This window comes from Lacerta agilis, chromosome 15 (assembly GCF_009819535.1).
Source record: "Lacerta agilis isolate rLacAgi1 chromosome 15, rLacAgi1.pri, whole genome shotgun sequence".
Classification (NCBI taxonomy): domain Eukaryota; kingdom Metazoa; phylum Chordata; class Lepidosauria; order Squamata; family Lacertidae; genus Lacerta; species Lacerta agilis.
In genome coordinates, this window is record NC_046326.1 from 35943474 (window position 1) to 35962761 (window position 19288).

The 19288-nt window shown below is 43.8% G+C and overlaps 3 protein-coding genes across 6 annotated transcripts in view; 1 reads left to right on the forward strand and 2 right to left on the reverse strand.

Moving 5' to 3' along the window:
* Positions 1–19288, forward strand: part of NF1 (neurofibromin 1) — a 153917-nt gene that overhangs the window by 67304 nt on the left and 67325 nt on the right. The window lies entirely within an intron of this gene.
* LOC117059682 (mucin-5AC-like) lies at positions 8472–11695 on the reverse strand. Its single transcript, XM_033171426.1, has 2 exons — positions 11320–11695; positions 8472–10186 (listed from the first exon to the last, which is right to left on the reverse strand). The coding sequence occupies exon 2, from the start codon at positions 10169–10171 to the stop codon at positions 9326–9328; it is 846 nt and encodes a 281-aa protein (XP_033027317.1). The 5' UTR covers positions 10172–10186; positions 11320–11695; the 3' UTR covers positions 8472–9325.
* OMG (oligodendrocyte myelin glycoprotein) lies at positions 16042–18995 on the reverse strand. Of its 2 annotated transcripts, none has more exons than XM_033171422.1 (2): positions 18725–18995; positions 16042–17876 (listed from the first exon to the last, which is right to left on the reverse strand). In XM_033171422.1, the coding sequence occupies exon 2, from the start codon at positions 17868–17870 to the stop codon at positions 16533–16535; it is 1338 nt and encodes a 445-aa protein (XP_033027313.1). In that variant the 5' UTR covers positions 17871–17876; positions 18725–18995; the 3' UTR covers positions 16042–16532. The 2 variants fall into 2 exon arrangements, with proteins under 2 accessions (XP_033027313.1, XP_033027314.1); XM_033171423.1 differs by lacking the exon at positions 18725–18995 and adding an exon at positions 18012–18133.

Genomic DNA, 19288 nt, shown 5'->3' on the forward strand with positions numbered 1-19288 from the left:
ATTAAGACTGCAGAATTTCGATTGAGAATGTAGCATGAAAAAGGAGCAATTTAAAGACATTCTAATTTTATTATGTTCTTCTCCAATGGCTTGGAAGTCTATTTAAAGTTTTACGGTCAGACTCAGGTGGGCTACAGAGACAGTGTGTACACCTGCAGTGGAATGGGGTGGTAGTGAGAACTGTACCATTTTAGGCGGCAGAGAGGGGGGGTGATATTTTTTTGAATATTTCCCACACATTATAAAAAGGCTTGCAAATTGGAAAGTAGCTCATGAGGAAGTTGGATTTCTTTTCAGCTCTACGTAACACAAAATGGTGGCCTCATCTAAACTAAGAAGCTAATGTTGGCTTTCAATATCTGTGGGGTAAGGCAACTTGCCCCCTTCACTTCTCCTTTTGATGGTTGAAACATACAAGTGGGCACCCAATATATGCTCCTGATTGGAGTTGGGTTTTCACACAGTTTTCTGGACACTTCCTGGAAGTGGGGAGAGGATGGAACTGACACACTTCTGTGGGTGGTACCACCTCCTAATTTGGAAGCCGTTTGCTAAGTAAAGTGGAGCATGATCGTCACCCCACATGCACACATAGGACTCCACATTTTCTGGAAGCTCCTGATTTAAAACAACTTTAAAAGGAGATTAGACCAGCGGCTCCCAAACTTTGGTCTCCATGGACTACTTGAAAATTGCTAGACCCCATACTGATTTTTCTGCCTGTTGTAACAATTGTAATAGGCTGTGCTATATGATTATTATTTTTTTGTATTTTTAAAAGCCACACCCTGAACCACTTGATTGTATGTCATCAGCCGCTGGTGGTCGATGGGCCACAGTTTGGGAACCCCTGAATTATAAAATTTATGGGAGAATAAAGCCAACAATGGCTCCTATTCAGGATGCCTATATGTTACCTCTGGGATTAGAGGCAGGATGCGTGTGAATTCTGGCCACTGGGGAACCATGGCGAGAGAAAGCTATCGCTGTCACATCCCGTTTGTGGGCTTTTCCCATTCAGGCACCTGAATGGCCATGGTGAAAAAGAGGATGCTTTGGTCTTTTCCAGCAGGAGTGCTTTTAGGTGTGGAGAAAAGTGGACAGAGGCAAGTTTTTCCCCTCTCTCTTGTAATGCTATGGAACTCTGATTCATCCAGTGGACCTGGTTGGTATGGACAGCCACTGTCTCAGATGGCTTTAAATATGGATTTGACCATTTATGGGGCAGGCCACTTATGGAGCAGTGACTATTACTCATGGCGGCGGCAACAACGACAACAACAACATTTCTTTGTACCCCATCTTTTCCTGGGAATCAAGGCAGTTTACACAGAGAAAATATAGGAAGATAAAAACACAGGAAAGACAAAAGTCCTAGAACACCTGCTCTGTGCCTTGCAGGCCTTTTCCCACCTGGGGACTGACTCCAGCTGCAGAAATTGAGTTTGCTGGACAGGCTTGGAGTGGGGTATTGTTTAGGGGCAGGGTTTCCCAAACTTGGGCCTCTGGCTGTTTTTGGACTACAACTCCCATCATTCCTAGCTAGCAGTAACTGGTTGTCAGGGATGATGGGAACTGTAGTCCAAAAACAGCCGGAGACCCAAGTTTGGGAAACACTGGCTTAGTTTTGTTGAGGGCAGGGTTGTTGCTGTTACTGGTGTTAATTATTTTGTATTTTTATTTTAGATGTTATGTTTTATGTGCTTTTTGGTGTTTTATTTATTGTTTCTGACAGCTATTGTTGTGTTTGTAATTACGTATTTTTTTTAATATTGTAAGCTTCCTTGAGCATGGTTTTAACTATGGAAAGGCGGCTTACTAAAATAATTAAAAAGAAGCCTCCGTGTTGTTTAGGGACCAGCACTTGGAGGGAAGCTATTGCCTTTGTGCCTGATTGGCTCACATGGCAAATAGGATGCTGGGCTGGATGGGCTCTTGCTCTGATCCATCATGGCTACTCTCACGTTCTCAAAGTTGTTGTTACAGAGCAACATTATTGTTAATATTTTTGTTTGCCCGTAGCAACGACAGTGTGTGCATCTTCATTTCCTGATACGTGTGCTTGCCGAAGGTGACTTTTTTCCTGGAATGACTTTCTTCTTAAAAGGGCACAATAGTGCTGTAATTCTATCCCTTCCTGGAGTGGAACAGATAGTCTGAAACACAAATGTGTTTTGAGCTTTGTGGCTTCACTGTTAAGAGGAGAAAGCATCTTTTTCTTTTCAAAAGCACCAGTAGCTATGGTATCGCTTGCCTCTGAGTCAGTTGAACACTTGTCGTGAAACCCGCCTGTGGTACAATGCTATGCCACCTACTTTCATTTTTGTTTCTTGCAACAGAATCCTTCAGTTTCATCTTCTTCTAAAAGGCAACTGCAGCTTAACACCCGTCTGAGCAGTTCTCGTTGATGATCAGATAACAAGTCAGTGAACAGAACAGTTTCTGAACCTTCATGATAGAGAACCTCACTAAAGTAAACAAAAAAGAGTGGGAACTTGTGGGTTAACCAAGAGTTTCAGCATCATGTACAAGTTGGCTTCCTGGTACATAGAATCATAGAATTGTATGTCCCATATGGGACCAAACCTGCAACCTTGGCGTTATCAGCACCACGCTGTAACCAACTTAGCTATCCACATTTACTTGCTGCACAGGTGTATTGTATCTGCTAATGTTGTGTGCGTGCACAAGGTGCCTCAGCCTGATTTATAGAGGTGTGATTCTTCTTACCTGTGTGGTAAGGCTCTTTAAAACACCTGGTGCTGCATTTAAATAAGACTATGATTAGTAGGTATTCAGAAGTGTGATCAACTCTTACATCTACTGCCCTACTACTTTTCCTTACTTTCCCCCTGTTTTTGGAAACTTCTGCCCCAATTTTAACATTCTGTCTCCTTCCTTAGCAGTGGGTCCCTACTTCTTAAGTAATGTCCTGAATTAATATGGACGTGGTTTGGTAGGTCAGAATTATTTTTCCTAAACTACAACTTGTTATATATATGAATTGTAGGCAGTCAGGGTCAGAAATGGCCAAAAAGAACATAGAGAAAGTATATACCTTTCATTCAATCTTTGCAGCTTGAATGGGTGAGTGGAACATGTCCTATGAAAAGGTTTGGCAGGATTTTGTTAGGCCATACTACTGTTTCATTCCAAATAACATACCGGTACATGGTCTATTTTGATCAGTTGCTTACCTAAGGATAAGTACTTTATGAAGTGGTCTCTGACCCACAAAACGTACGCCACAGTGCATTTGCTAGTTTCCAAGGTACCACTGGACATTTCTTATCACCCATTTAAATCCAGGTATCATTTGAGGAATGTTGAACCTGGGATAATTATCCATGTAATTCTCAGGTGTAGGTGTTTTGCATTTGCAAAAATGAAGCAAATTATTGTCACATTGGTGGGATTCCTCTGAATAGGTTTTGATCCCTTTCCTATGCATTACCAGGTTTCCTGGACCTAAACCTGTCCAGAAAGGGGAAGTACGGTTTTTATTTAGAGCAATGTGACACTTTGGTTGCTGCAGGAAACACACAAAGCATGTGCTGTGCACCGTTTTAAACACCGCTGTTCATGAACCTCAGAAACTTGATCCGAGAAACCTGGCCTGTCTGTGCTGATGTTGGAAGGTGCAAATGCACTTATATGTGATTTCCTCACGTTATATGTTCCCTGAAGCGGTCAGAATGTGTGGAGCTGCCAGAAGATGTAAAGGTAAAGATACCCCTGACCATTAGGTCCAGTCGTGGACGACTCTGGGGTTGCGCACTCATCTCGCTCTACAGGCCAAGGGAGCCGGTGTTTGTCCGCAGACAGCTTCCGGGTCATGTGGCCAGCATGACTAAGCCACTTCTGGCGGACCAGAGCCATTTACCTTCCCACCGGAGCAGTACCTATTTATCTACTTGCACCTGGTGTGCTTTCGAACTGGAGGAGGAGGAGTTTGGATTTGATATCCCGCTTTATCACTACCCAAAGGAGTCTCAAAGCGGCTAACATTCTCCTTTCCCTTCCTCCCCCACAACAAACACTCTGTGAGGTGAGTGAGGCTGAGAGACTTCAGAGAAGTGTGACTAGCCCAAGGTCACCCAGCAGCTGCATGTGGAGGAGCGGAGACGCGAACCCGGTTCACCAGATTAAGAGTCTACCGCTTTTAACCACTACACCACACTGGCTCTCACACTAGGTGGGCAGGAGCTGGGACTGAACAACGGGAGCTCACCCCATAGCGGGGATTCAAACCGCCGACCTTCTGATCGGCAAGCCCTAGGCTCTGTGGTTTAGACCACAGCGCCACCCGCGTCCCTTACCAGAAGATGTAGCTTCAGCTTGTTCTGAAGGACTGTAGCTCAGTTCTGGAGTTTGCATGCAGAAGGCTCAATCCCTGCCATTGCCAGGTAGGGCTGAGAGATACTGCCTACCTGAAACCCTGGAGAGCTGCTGCCAATCAGTGTAGACAGTACTGAGCTAGATGGGCCAGTGGTTCTGATACAGTATAAGGCAGGTTCCTACGTTCTGTTTTCAGGTTACCTTACCCAAGTGTTTTTGTGTATTCTAAACAAGAGTGGTTGTTTCAGTGTACTGTATAGGATCTAGGTACCACGTGCTGTTTCCCACCTACTCAGGAGATGCGGGGCAGGTAGCAACATCCCTGATATCCTCTCCTTACATAAAGCTCTTGTACTGCTTTTGAAATACACTAAGTATGGCAGGGGGCAGGTACCAGAAAGGTAGAATGTACACAAATATGTATGGCCTTTATCAATATTTGTGCATAAGGTTCATCTTGGAAATTGTTTAGTTTTCCAAAGAGCTCTTTTGCAAATAGTAGCAGCAGAGGGGGAGAGAGAACAAGAGGGAGGGAGAATTTATCAAGCCAGAAATCAGTGCTGAAAATCTAAACCTAGGTGAACAGCATCCGCAAGTGTTTGCTGCATCTCTGAAGTGCTTACAGTGGTACCTTGGATTACAGATGCTTCAGGTTACAGACTCCACTAACCCAGAAACAGTACCTCAGGTTAAGAACTTTGCTTCAGGATGAGAACAGAAATCGTGTGGTGGCGGTGCGGCAACAGCGGGAGGCCCCATTAGCTAAAGTGGTACCTCAGGTTAAGAACAGTTTCAGGTTAAGAACGGACCTCCGGAAGGAATTAAGTTCTTAACCCGTGGTACCACTTTACTTGCATTTTTTAAATGTTGCATGATATGGCCACAAGAGGGAGCATCCACCTAAAACCTCACTCTCTTCAGTTGGTATAAAGATCTTAATGTTAAAATCGCAGCACCCTGAAACCTCCTCCTCCAACTCTCAACCCCAAAGGCCTTCCAGCTATATTCTTCTGCTTTGCCACCCAAGCATCTCAGTAAACCTCTCTTTTTATTTTGTTTGTTTATTTGCAGCAACAGTTCCTAAATTTGAGCTTTTGCTGGAATTGATTGAAATACTGCATTGCATCTTTTGAGATCTGTAGATTGGCAGCTCTGCAAAGAAACTAAATGCCTTTAAATAGTTAGTGAAATAGCAGGGTTCAATAGCTGCCCAGTACCCTGTGGGTTCATCCTTGACACCCAATGAAATCCAGACCATGAACAACTTCAGGAAGGGAGCCCCAAGAGCTGGCGAGTGATCATTCCCTTGTTCATTCTTGCCCCTCAAAATTGAACAGAGGACAGCTTCTTCCCTGCAGGATACAGGTGGATTCCCAGCATAGATTCTGACAAGTGAAACTACATATCTGATGGTTTTCTAATATGTATGCATGTTTTGGGGGCATGTGTATGCACACAATGCACTTGTTTACAATCTTCCACATATTCACTTTAAATTTTCAAGCATGCATTTGAAACTCCTGAGCTGCCCCTCCAAAACATAAAAGTAGGATCGTAGAGTTGTAGAGCTGGAACGGACCACGAGGGTCATCTAGTCCAACCCCCTGCAATGTAGGAATCTTTTGCCCAATGTCGGGCTTGAACCCACAACCCTGAGATTAAGAGTCTCATGCTTTTGATTGCCTGACTACATGGGATACATTCCCAAAATTATTAAGGAACTGGAGTGTTTTAAAGATCTCTCTGCAGATGCACTCACAACCCCTCTTCCCACAGTAGGGCTTCCACATACAAGTGTTTAAGGTGTAAGGCCGCTGCTTTGCATGCAACAATTAAGTTCTATTTCTGCCTTTCACCCGTTCTTGTGGGCGTATAATTTCCTCAGCCGTGAGGGGCTGCTTTCTTTCTTAAGCTCTACGTGCAACTTTCACTTGGGGTGTAGGCGGAAGCCTTGTTTTGTTTTATTGGTGCTATGGTCACTGCTTTGGGGAACTTCCTGCCATTGTTGAAATGCTGGAACTTGTCCACAGATCCTGCATCCTCCCATCTACAGGCCAGATAATGTTATCATGCTCTGGTCTGCTGATTTGGATTGGCTTCAGTTAAAAGTTGAGCACGGTGGACGCTTTCCTGGAACACTGCTTTAAATCACGCCTCCCACTTCTGCATGTCAAGTACTCTGGTATTTGGATCCTCGTTTGGCAAGGAAAACTTTTTTGTGTGTGTGCTAACCAGCCAATTAGCTTGTGATGTTTTGCATACATATTATTGAAACGGTTACTTGAAATGTTGGGTTTTATGGACCAGAGCTAGCACTCATTGTAGGCTACTACAAGGGGATATCACTGTGGACTGGAATAATGTACATATTTAGTGTGAACAAAATAAAAAATTCTTTCCAGTAGCACCTTAGAGACCAACTGAGTTTGTTCTTGGTATGAGCTTTCGTGTGCATGCACACTTCTTCAGATACCTGCATGCATCTGAAGAAGTGTGCATGCACACGAAAGCTCATACCAAGAACAAACTCAGTTGGTCTCTAAGGTGCTACTGGAAAGAATTTTTTATTTTGTTTCGACTATGGCAGACCAACACGGCTACCCACCTATATTTAGTGTGAACGCTTACCCCTGTCTCATAAGCCTAATTCCTTTCTGGTTTTTCACACATAAATTGCTGCCTTCCCCCCATCAGACTGAGTTAGAGTCATAGAATTGTAGAGTTGGAAGGACCCCACGGGCTATCTACTGTAGTTCAACTCCCTGCAATGCAGGAATCTGGGCTAAAGCATCCATAGCAGATGGCCATCCAGTTGTTGGGGGTTTGGGGGAAGCTCCTCCCACTGAAGGGGACCAAGCACAGAGGAATCAGCATAGCCCAGCCTGGTGCCCTTCAGATGTTTTAGACCATAACTCCCATCATCTCTGAACATTGGTCATGCAGGCTGAGGCCGGTGGGAATTGTAGTCCAAAGCATCCACCATATTGGGGCCCTTCCCCTGAATCAAGTAGGACTTCTGGATAACATCTATCAATGGAAGAGACTGAACATTCACAGTTAAATGCAGTTGGTGTAAGCATCACTTTAGTCTCTAGCAAGGCCTAATGTACAAGGAAAGGAGGGAAAGGTCAGTGATTTGATTTAATTTCAAGAGTACAGGCCTGTTGTTTCTTCTCAAGAGATTTTTTTGTACGTCATCAGTTGTGAAGCATAGCCCAAAAGGTGGCTTGTCTTGTGGTTACATGGATGTGGAAGCTTAAGTCAATGACAGAAGAAAATAAATCCGCTTTGGCCATGTTTAATGCAAGCAAGTACAGTCCGACATGGCATATTTGTGTTTCTGCCAGTTAAAACAAACATGTAGAAAGGCATTACAGGCAGTGCTATAGCATAGAAATTCTCCTATCCATCTCTTGCCTATAGATCTCACCGCTATCAATTGCCACACCTGCCAGGTGCAACTTGAGCTGCTGCTTGTAAAAAGGAGTGGCACAGCCTCCATTTCACAGTGGCACCAAAACAACCATATGTTAAATTCTGCACATCACCCACTCTTTCCCCGCGCTCAATGCCCAGCTTGTCTGCTCTCTTTTCTCCAGGGATCAGCAGTGAGGAATGCCATCCCTGTTGACTTTTCATGTTACTCATTTGGGACTGATCCACCAGCTGTTTCCCTTTCATTGAATGGAGCGTTTTGTTAGGCAGGTTGCTTTTATATCTGTCTTACACATGGCTTCATTCCCTCTGGTTCCCCAGTAGAGCACATTGATCTAATTGCTAATAAATTAATAACATATATGCCCCTAATTCAAAAAGGTCTGGATCTTCACTTTTTAACTTTCTAGTCCACCACTGTTTTGATGCCTGAACAGTATTTGACATATCCTCTGATGTCTGGTGCGGTTTGAATTAGTTGCTGTCACATCATACCCAGCCACCCCAATCTCCCCTAATTCAGATTAATAAAACACAGAATTACAGTATAAAACAAGGAGAGGGAGTCTGTGGCCCTCCAGATAGTCAAACTCTCATGAGCTTCAGCCAGCATTGCTCTTGACTAGGGATGATGGGGACTGGAGGGCCACAGGTTCTCTGTGCTTATGGCAGGACATTGTAGAGACTGTTTTAAATATACCGGTAAGTACACTTGCAAAAATGTTCTTTGCTAAATTATTGAAGTGTAATCAAAACCCAAATTGATTTTAAAAAATTGGGATCAGTTGGAAATGTTTAAACTTAAAGCCTTGCATGGTATGCTCAAAATAACACAGTGGTGATTTGTATATCAGAAATGAATTGGGTAGTTTTAATCCAGTGGGCCAATCCAGAAACATTAGCGGAAATAAATTACAGAGTTAGTGAAGTAAGTAAGTTGTGTTTGTTAATGTTTGTATTTTGTGTAAATATGTTTCTGTGTGTTTTTAGAATTAATAAAACTGTAAGAAAAGGCAAGCAGACAAAACACCCCTCTACAGAACAAGCTAACAACAGAAGCAGTCAAAATACATTAAATTTCCAACCTGAGGTCTTGGCAGTTCTTGATTTGCTGAAGTAAAATAAAAGAGAACTTCTAGAGGCCATTGATCCATGCAGGACTGTTTCTGTATTGCTGGCCTCTACATTCCTGATGCAGTGGGGTCTTTGAGACACATATTATTCTCTTCCCCCTTCCTTCAAATGGTCCATGCAGGGGCTGCAGACCGTCAAGAGGCCAGTAGAGATGTCACATTCTTCATGGTAGGCTTTTGTCAGTAAATTTGGTGGAATCCTGAGGGAACAGCTACCTGTCCATTTCCATAGGATGCTCCACTGTCTTCCTTCTGGTTGGGTGCTGTAGCAACTATTGTGAGAATCTGCTGGCTGGGCATGCCTAGAGATAGAACAAGGTTGTCTTGGCAGTGACTCTTCTAGTTCTTATCATAGGGTTAGTTGGGTAAAACAAAAATGTAGAGAGGCAGATGGCAGTGTACAACAGAGAAATACTTCTTTACAGGCAGAGTACAGAAACCGCAAGCAATGCACATCCCAAAAATGAAGAAGTTGGGAATACAGCAATATTGGTTGTTTTCTTGTGAGAAGCGCTTGTAGTGCCATTGTTCTGGCTGGCTGTGGTGTTGGTGGCTTGACCAGAAGAAGAAGAGGTGGCGTTGGTTTGACCTTGAGTGACTTTGGCTGTGTTGGTTGCTTGGTCAGGAGAAGATGAAGTGGTGTTGGTTTGATCTTTTGTGACTTTGGCTGTGTTGGTGGCTTGGCCAGGAGAAGATGAGGTGGCATTGGTTTGACCTTGAGTGACTTTGGCTGTGTTGGTGGCTTGGCCAGGAGAAGATGAGGTGGCATTGGTTTGACCTTGAGTGACTTCGGCTGTGCTGGTGGCTTGGCCAGGAGAAGATGAAGTGGCGTTGGTTTGACCTTGAGTGACTTCGGCTGTGCTGGTGGCTTGGCCAGGAGAAGATGAAGTGGCGTTGGTTTGACCTTGAGTGACTTCGGCTGTGCTGGTGGCTTGGCCAGGAGAAGATGAAGTGGCGTTGGTTTGACCTTGAGTGACTTCGGCTATGTTGGTGGCTTGGCCAGGAGTAGAAGTGGTAGCATTGTTAGTTGGCAACATAGTGGCATTGCCATTTGGCCCTTTAGTGGATGTGCTGGTGGTGTTGGCTGGTGATGTGGCCATGTTGCTGACTGGGCCAGGAGTTGAGGGGGTGTTGGCTGAGCCAGGATTGGATGTGCTGTTAGTGCTCTGGAAGGTAGTGGGTGAGTCTTTTGCTATTGGCTCACAGTTAATGAAGTGTAGCCCACTAAGCATTAGGATAAAGATGGAGTGTGGACCAAACTGCATCCTGCACCTGGGATTCTGGTAGAGAAGAACAATACAATACAATTAATATATAACTCACAGTTGTGTTTGTAAATGGCTTGCTGGCTGCTCAAACTAAGCCACCCAACTGTGCCTCCTTCACAAAGTCACTTTCAGGGCTCATGAGATCTTGTTTTGTGGTGCAACTTTACCACTGAGAAGTCTATCCCATGTGACTTTTTAAAAAGTGATGTATGTTGGCCCTTGGATATAGCGATATCAAAGCAGAGATTCATTGCTTTGCATGCCACACAACATCTTAAGAAAAAATGAGATCTAAACGGGCCAAATCTTGTTGCTTTTGATGCTGTCTTTTAATATACTTTATTGACATTTTTGACCCAAGCCCAGCCCCTTTTTTTCTTCTAAATACGTTGTATTTACTGGCCCCCCAACTTAGAATGAGATCTAAAGAACTACATAATTAGAAGAGGGAATTTCACAAGTCCCTATTATTGTTGTTGTTTGTTTGTTTGTTTGTTTGTTTGTTTGTTTGTTGTTATTATACCCCAACCATATGACTGGGTTGCCCCAGCCATTCTGGCCGGCTTCCAACAAAATATAAAAACACAGTAAACCATCAAACATTAAAAATTTGCCTATACAGGACTGCCTTCAGATGTCTTCTGAATGATGTATAGCTGTTTTATCTCCTTGACATGTGATGGGACGGTGTTCCACAGGGTGGGCGCCACTACTGAGAAGGCCCTCCAGTGCCTTCATAGGAGCATTTTCAGAGACGTTTTGGATCCCAGCTCTAAATTCTTTAGAATTTCAACTTTTATTATAGACTCACCCAGTTGTTAAAATAAAAAAGGAGATGCAAAAGTATTCATTATTTCTGGGCACTATGCAATAAATCAAAATCTCACCCCAAATATTATTACAGTTACAACACCAGGCAGATAATAAATAAAAATAATAATTGGTCCACCAAGACCCTCAACAATGTTCAAGTGGTCTGTGGAGAATAAACTTTGGGAACCACTGATCAAAATACCAGTACCAATGTTCTAATTATTGTGCCCTTGGAAGAAAGTTGGAAAGCAGACAAAAAATAAATAAATCAAAGGAGCAGGTACTATCATGTTCGAAATGAGGCAATTATATCACAGTGTCAAATTTCATACCTCTTTTTTCCCCTTCGGATCCTCTTCCTGGGAGATCAAATGCACCTCCTTAGCTTATCCACCTCTCAGGCTTTGAAACAGCTGGGCAGGAATATTGGGGACTGCAATTTATGTTGAGCTTGAGAATGATGTAACCATACAGCTAACAAAAGGTTCGTTTCCTTGTTTGCAAAAGCATAATCCAAACTAAATATTGTTTTTAATAAAAATAGACCTCATGGAGCATTCAGGAAGCATAATAGAAATGCTGAAAGCATTTTCAACCTTGAATGTTTGCAGCAGTATATTTTGAAATCTAGAGCTGCAGTGTTTTCTTGATCAATTGTCTAGATATGTATGGTCTGAAGGCACCTTGTTGAAGTTAAGCAGGCCTTAGTCTGATGAGCTTCTTGGAAGAAAGGAGGGATATAAATGTAAGAAAATAAATGCATCAATAAAAACTAATCTATTCGGCTAACCACCTTTTGAGTAAAACTATAGAAAGTTGCCCCAGTCAATCAGAATACTTTAAAAAACAAAAAAACTCTTAACTCGTTTCAGTAGAAATGCTGATAAAATAAGCATTCCCCATTCTCTCCTATGTAGGAGGAAAATAGCACATCTAAGGTAGTGGCAGGTGGATGCATCATCTAAAAACAATGTGTGGGGTTTTTTTTATTGCAATAAGCAATGTTTTGCTCTAATGTAAATTTACAGATTTAATCCAATCAGTTTAAAGCTAATAACCCACTGGCATTTCATTAACCTGTTGACGGCTCCTTTTGCCTTATACCTTTAATTATTATAATTGGGTTTTATAAACAATAATAATGTTGTACAAATAAGTATACCAAGTTTTCTCATGTCATATGTCTATCACAAAAATAACATAATAAATGTGGAAAAATATCTACAACATATGTTTCAAGCATGGTGATGTGAAGATAAGTTGGTCTGTCATTCAGAAAGGCAAGCTGTGCCTTAGGCTGTGAATATTCTGTGCACCTGCCTTTTGACTGTGGGTAGGGACTGATGAAATCTCAAAACCCAGTGGTATGGCTGTGAACAACCTTCTGGGGCAGCTAAGCTTGCAGGCTTCCGAATGCTCCAAAAGAAGAACTGCATCTGGGTGCACGATGCTTTGATGGCTGAGGCATTTGGCCGCCCAGAGACCTCAAACTGAAGCAGCAAAAGGCTATAAGCACATTCTGTGTTTCCTGCACATCTTATGTAGAAAGATGGATCACTGAGCAGCACTGTTTTAATCAGAAATTGCATTAATCAGAAATTAGGTGGCGTGCATGAGATGAGAAGGATAAGCAAGTGGCTTTCAGGGTGTATCCCGGGGAAACCTGTCTTTGCTAAGAAGCTTGTCAGATACCCTCAGTGAGAAGATTGGCAATGGAAGCTGAGCTTCCCTGAGATCACCATGACCGGTCTTCACCTGAGATGCTTTGCCACAGGGCAAGGCTGCTGTGTTTGAAGGCAGAGGTGGGAAGAAGCTAGGGATCTGCTGGCAATCTTTGGATGGATAGATTGGCAAGATTTCTCTCTCTCTCTGCTTTCTCCACACCTAATAGAGCTGAGAGGCCAAAGCACTTGCCCCATTTATTATTATTATTATTATTATTATTATTATTATTATTATTATTATTATTATTATTATTATTATTATACCACACTGCCAGCATCCTCACATCCACTTTGGGAGCCCTGTTAGGCTGAGAATGCAGGGCAGAAATGCAAGCAATAATTAAAAGGGACAACACACATTTGGCTGAGATGGAGGGCCCCTGGTCAGGCAGGGTTAACTGCTAGCATAGCAGGTTCTGCCTCTTCTGTGTGTCTGGGCATTCCCCCTCCCCTCTCTCTTGAAACCAGCTATGAGGAAGCTGTCTGAATGCACTGGTTCATTTGGCCCCAGAGTAGTGTAGGTTGAGCAGTGGGCCCATTTTTAGCACCTCTGGGATACTGCCACTTCACATTTTCTTCAGTTATGAGATGAGCATATTAATCCTAGTTCTCGCTTTGTTTTTCGGTTCTGATTTCCTTGAACCACAGTGGGGGGGCGGGGAAACAACTCTGTGGTTTGGTTTTTTTAAAAATAATAATGTAGAACTAGTCTCCCTTTCTGAATCCTCTGCTTCTGGTAACCATGGAAATGGCTGCTGCAATATGTAACCTGTTGTGGGAGCTGCAAAGCAAGGATCTGGCACGTGTCAGGCTTTCGCTGCCAGTTCTGCCCCTCTCTACCTTAGCATCTCGCGAAGGAATATTTGCATTCCAAACAGAGTCATGGTTTTCCGCAGCCTGTCACAAGGACACTGGCCTGGGTTTATTTCCAGAGTTCACTCCTCCAAGCCTAGACAGCCTCCGACTTTTATTACTGAGGTAACTAAAGGCATGAATTTACCAGTCGTTCTTTTGGATTAGTACCCAACCTTTCCTCCCCCCCCCCAAAAAAACCAACTAACTAGAATATGCTGCTCCTGCTGATTTAGTTCAGCTTAATCATTCAGCCACCGCCTATTCCTGTTTTTGTGTGAGTGTGTGCACCCAATTCCTACAAAGCAGATACTTTGCCCATAGCTCTCATTTCCAGGGAAACCAGGCTTCTGCGTGGCTGTCGTCAGTACATCCGTTCAGATAATTGGGTTTTTGATGGAGTTTCCTGATCGCTTCTAGTGAAAGCTCCATGTTGGACAGCGCAGAAAGCTGCTTTCTGTCTGGTCCAATTATTTGTCCACCTAGCCCAGCATTTTCTACTCTGACTGGCAGCTGCAGCTACAGAGCAGTCTCTTTCCCATGCCCTGCTACTTGATCCCTTTTTAAAGCTAGAGATAGCGGGGATTGAACTTTGGACCTTCTACATGCAAAGCAGGTGTCCTACCTCTGAGCTGCATGGGGATGCTGCCTTCACCCAATCTTTGTGGGTTCTTAAGATCACATTTTCCTCATCAAACGTTCTGTCATTTCTGGATACAAACTGAAGGTTATTCAGAGAAGACTTGAGCCCTGGGCATGGAAGGGCTGTAGCTCAGGGCAATTTCTTTGCACGCAGATGGTCAAAGGTTCAATCCCCAATGGCATCTCGGGGCAGTGCTAGGAGACTCTCCCTGTTTGAAACCCTGCAGACCTACTACCAGTCAGTGTATTCCCTTACTGGGCTAGATGGACCAGTGGTCTTGCTCAGTAGAAGGCAGCTTCCTATGTTCAAGCAGCATGTTGTAACGGGATTGTGATCATGCTGTCCCACCCTGCCTTATCCAGTTACAACCTGCAGGTGTTGGTCTTCTATCTACAAACACCTCTTTGTAAAAGTGCTGGTCAAACAGATGGGGATAGAGGAGCAGCCTCTATGGAGCCCTGTGGGAGATTAGGGACCAGTGCACACCAGATTAAAAGATACGGCCACCCAGTGAGCATATTTTTTTGTTCTGAAGAAATGGCCAGATTTTTCACTATGCACTCCTGTGATGTATTGTGTGCCCCCATCTGAATTGCCCCCTAAAGATACAAAAGGGCTATCCCTGAACTAAACCAACCTTTTTGTTAGTTTCTAGAACTGGATGCTAAGGCTGCACACATGCATTAATGCTTAACCATGGTTTGTTTTCCTTAACTTTGGCTGTGCTAGGTTATGACACTTTAAACCATGGCTCTGCATTGACTGCAAACCATGGCGTAAAGTCATGATATGAAAGGGGTTTGCAGAACACTTGTTTGGGTTTAGCCACAGTTGGTTGTTTCATCTGCCTTGAGCAATGCAGCTTCCTGTCCCCTCTACTGGTCTTGCCACTGTCTCCCTATATGTACCCTCTGCAGAGGCAGGGCTTAACTCAGCAAACTGAAGTAATAACTTTATTCTACACTTGGGAAGAGAATGTGAATTAAGGCAACCAGCTCCAGTGAGTGGTAAGCCTAGCCAACAGTGCAATCCTAACCATGTCTACTCAAGAATAGATCCTGTTGAATTCAGTGGTGCTTATTACCTGGTTGGTGGGGTTAAAAAAAATAACAAGAGTGCCTATCTGCATAAGGCCAAGTGCCTATCTGGTCTGGCATCCTGTTCTCACAGTGGCCAAGCAGATGCCTGTGGGAAACTTGCAAGCAGGACCCAAGCACAGGAGCCCCCTTCCCTCCTGTGGTTTCCAGCAGCTGGGATTCAGCAGCATTGCTGCCTCCAACTGCAGAGGCAGAGCATAGCCATCATGGCTAGTAGCCATCAATAGCCTTCTCCATTAATTAATCTAATTATCTTTTAAAGCCATCCAAGTTGGTAGCCGTTACTGCCTTCTGTGAGACTGAGTTCCAACTATGTGCTGCATGGACAAGGACTTACTTTTATCTTTCCTGAATCTTCTAGCATTCAGCTTCAGTGTCTCGCTTTATGAGAGAGGGAGAAAAACTTCTCTCTCTCTGCTTTCTCCATCCTGTAATCACTTGTGTCACTTCTTACTTGCTTTGTCCCATAAACTAAAAAGTCCCAAAGCTGCAACCTTTTGTCACAGGAGAGTCATTCCATCCCCTTGATAATTGTGGTTGCCCTTTGCTGAACATTTTCCAACTCAACAATATCCTTTTTTTAGGCGAGGCAACCAGAACTCAGATTGCAGCCCAAGTGTTCTAATGCACACACTGTAGTAGATATTAAAATGATTCTGTTATAGCATTACATTAATTTAACTTTTGCACATGCCTCTGCATGGGTGCACCAGCCATGTGCCTCAAAATAAGAAGCAGTTAAGTTTTAGATGACTTTATTTCCTCCCTTTTGCATGTCACCTTTTATAAAGGACCAGCACTGTTATATTACAAGACTCTCTGGCAAGTCAAGCAAGACAATACATATATAATATAGATAGGCCTTTCATGTTTTTTTTTCCTTTTCCAGATGTTTAATGACAAAACTATTCATAATCAATACATAAAATACTGACATTTTTCATATTTTTTGTGTGAAGAAAATTAAAAATGTAAATACAAAATAAGCACATTTCATAAAAACGACTATATTTGATAGAATTAGGCTTTCTCTGTTTAATTTCAGTAAGACATAGTTAAAGTAAGTAGCAGCTTGGATATCAAGACATAATTTTGTGCAGTCTTCTTGTTTACGGTCGTATTTCAGAATCTAAACGGGCATTTCTCCTTGGCATTTGAATCGTTGCGGGACATGAGCGTTTCCCCCCCTTTGACCATTTTATTAATATGGGATAAATGAAGCAATTCATTCACTTAAGCACAAATCCATAGCCAGACTGCAGGGCCACTGTGGTAAGCATTACAATGAAGGCCAAACACCCCTGGGGAATATTTGCCTTGGAGGGTGCACGAGGGTTGATTTTTGTGGTCGTCTCCTCTCTCTTTACAGTAACAGCTGTGCTCTGTGGTCTCTTTGAGTAGTTTGTAGGCATCCCACTGGTGATGCTTAAGGTCATGGGAGTGGTGGACGGTCCTACCAAGCCCATTGTGCTTGAATTCACAGAGGTTGTCTCTTGCATGTAGATGCCGTTTGTGGCTGCGGCTGCTTCGTAAGAGCTGAGTTTCTCTGTGCTCAGGTCTTCTGGGTAGAGGACCAGTGGCCTGTCCGTGCTCGTGAAGGCGATGGTTTGGCCAGCGGTGGCGCTCAGGCCAACCTCCTTCATTCTAAACTGTTGGTGCACTCGTCCGGTTTGCTCCGTTGCCACTGGAGACCCAGCTGCGTCCGCCGCCTTCATTGCTTTAACAAGGAGGTGGTTCTCTGCAGCTGTGGGAGCTGCCGAGAATGGCGTGGCAGCCTTCCAAGGGGTGGTGGCCTCATCTGAGCATGGCGACCCTACGACGGTAGCCCTCGTCTCTCCTATCCATTTCTGCAAATAGGAGAGGTCCTGCTTGTTATCCTCGCACGACCAGGGGTTGTTGTAAAGTGTGATGAGCTGCAGTTGAGCAAGCTGGTCAAAAGCCTCGTCAGGAATATAGGCAAACTTGTTGTTGTGCAGGTAAAGTTCGGAAAGATGTGCCAGCCTCGCCAGTGTGCCGGGGAGTATCTGTGTCAAGAAGTTGTTGGATAGATCCACTGTCTCGGTGTTGTAAGGAATATTGGTGGGCACCGTCCAGAGTTTGTTGCTACTGAGGTTCAGGGACTTGAGGCTGATCATGGTGTTGTTAATCAGAACAGCCCTTTCCACCATATTCCCAGACACGTCGAGGACTTTAAGGTTCCACTGGTAAGCTGTGTCCAGCTTCTGAAGGACCTTGATGTTGTTGTGTGCAGCATATATTTCCCACAGCGACCTGGGCAGATAAGCTGGGAGGCTCTGGAGCCAATTGTGGGAAATGTCCAGGGTCCTCAGATTGGCAAACCGAGTGAGCTGGTGGTTGAGGTCAGCAAAGTGGTTATAAGACAGGTTTAAATAGGTAATGTTGTCCTGAAGTCCATGTGGCAGCGTGGTCAGGTTTCTGCTGGAACAGTCCACGTTTCTGTCATTTCCTGAGCACAAGCACGCCAAAGGGCAGGTACCCTGCACAGCTGGTATGAAGAAGAGAAGCGCCAGGACGCAGGGCGATGCCTTCAAGACCCGGTTCTCCATTGTTGCCTGGAAACAAATACATGCCAAAATAGCCAGTTTATTCCACAAACTATGAATACAATTCAGAAGGTGATGTTTGTTTTTTAAAACACTGGTTCCTTGCCAGAGGCAGTTGCATTTCAAGAAAAAGACCACACATACCTACATCGCTGTGGCATAGACCTCGTTGGTGTAAAAAACACAGCTATTTACAAAGGATCTCTTCATCCTACTGTCTTGCTGTCTGGCAGAAAGAGGCTCATCTATTTCCATCTCCCTCCTTTTTCTCCCCCCCCCCATCCGCCTCCAGCTCCCAATGGTAGCATTCTTCCTAAACTGCTAGTCTCTTCCAAATGTTATACAATGTCTGCTTTCTGTTTCCAACCCTTTGAATTTCATGTTTATCTATGGGGATTTCTCCCTTCTTTATTTTACAATGGATTATTTTATAAAGCAAGGAGGGGATCACTGGCTACAGAATAGTCTTAAAATCCCTGCAGCTATACATCAGTTCTGTTATCTTCTGTAAATAAGATAATTTGTTCAAATAGCATTTTCAATTCAGACATGCATTCGGAACCGTGCAAGCTTAAACTCAGACTGCTAATTGTGTTCCTCCCCTCCTTTGCCATAATATTAATCTAATTTTTCCCAAGCTTGGCAAGGTGTCCATTTTCAAAACGGGGTTTAATGTTAGGGTGAGATTCTGTAGCTGTCACTGCAGTAGACAGCTGGTCCAAGAAGCTGCCGAGTTATACTATATAGTAATTTTTTGTGTCTCTCATACACACACACACACACACACACACACGTTGTGGCAGCATTTGGCCTTAAAAGCAAATGAGAGGAGGAAAGAGCAAAAGAAGCAAACTTACCTTATTCCCTGCTGCGGTATCAGTGCATCGTTTCCCTGAAAGACCGAAATGCAAAGGTCGGCTCACTCTCCAGGGTAGCCACAGTTTGTCTGTGGGTTGTGCTTTGCCTCCTCAGCTGCATCGTACTGCCGTTTCCAGGGGCTCTGCAACCACCTGATCAGTGCTCCATCGGAGGACTGCAGAGCTGTCGTTTTGGTGCTGACTCAAATTTATTGCAAGGGGTTGCATACTCAACAGAATGGACAGTCTTTTCTTTTTTAAAAAAAAGAAGAAGAAGAAGAAGAAGAAGCAAAAGCCCAAGTTTCCAAACTTCTCTCCGCATGTTCCTTCCCTCCGCCCTCCCCCTGGGATGTGTCTCAGTGCATTAGGATACGACATGCATACTTTAACTGTGCAAATAGCATCCAGTCTCAATTTTTGGTATTTGTGCTAGTCATAAGCTTGCTTCAGCATTTGACTGTTCCCGGCTGCTCCCTGCTTTTACTTTTAACCAGCTTTTGTCTTGCTGGGATTCTCTGTGTGCCTTAAATGCAGCTCTTGAAATATCTCTGTGCGGGGGAGGGT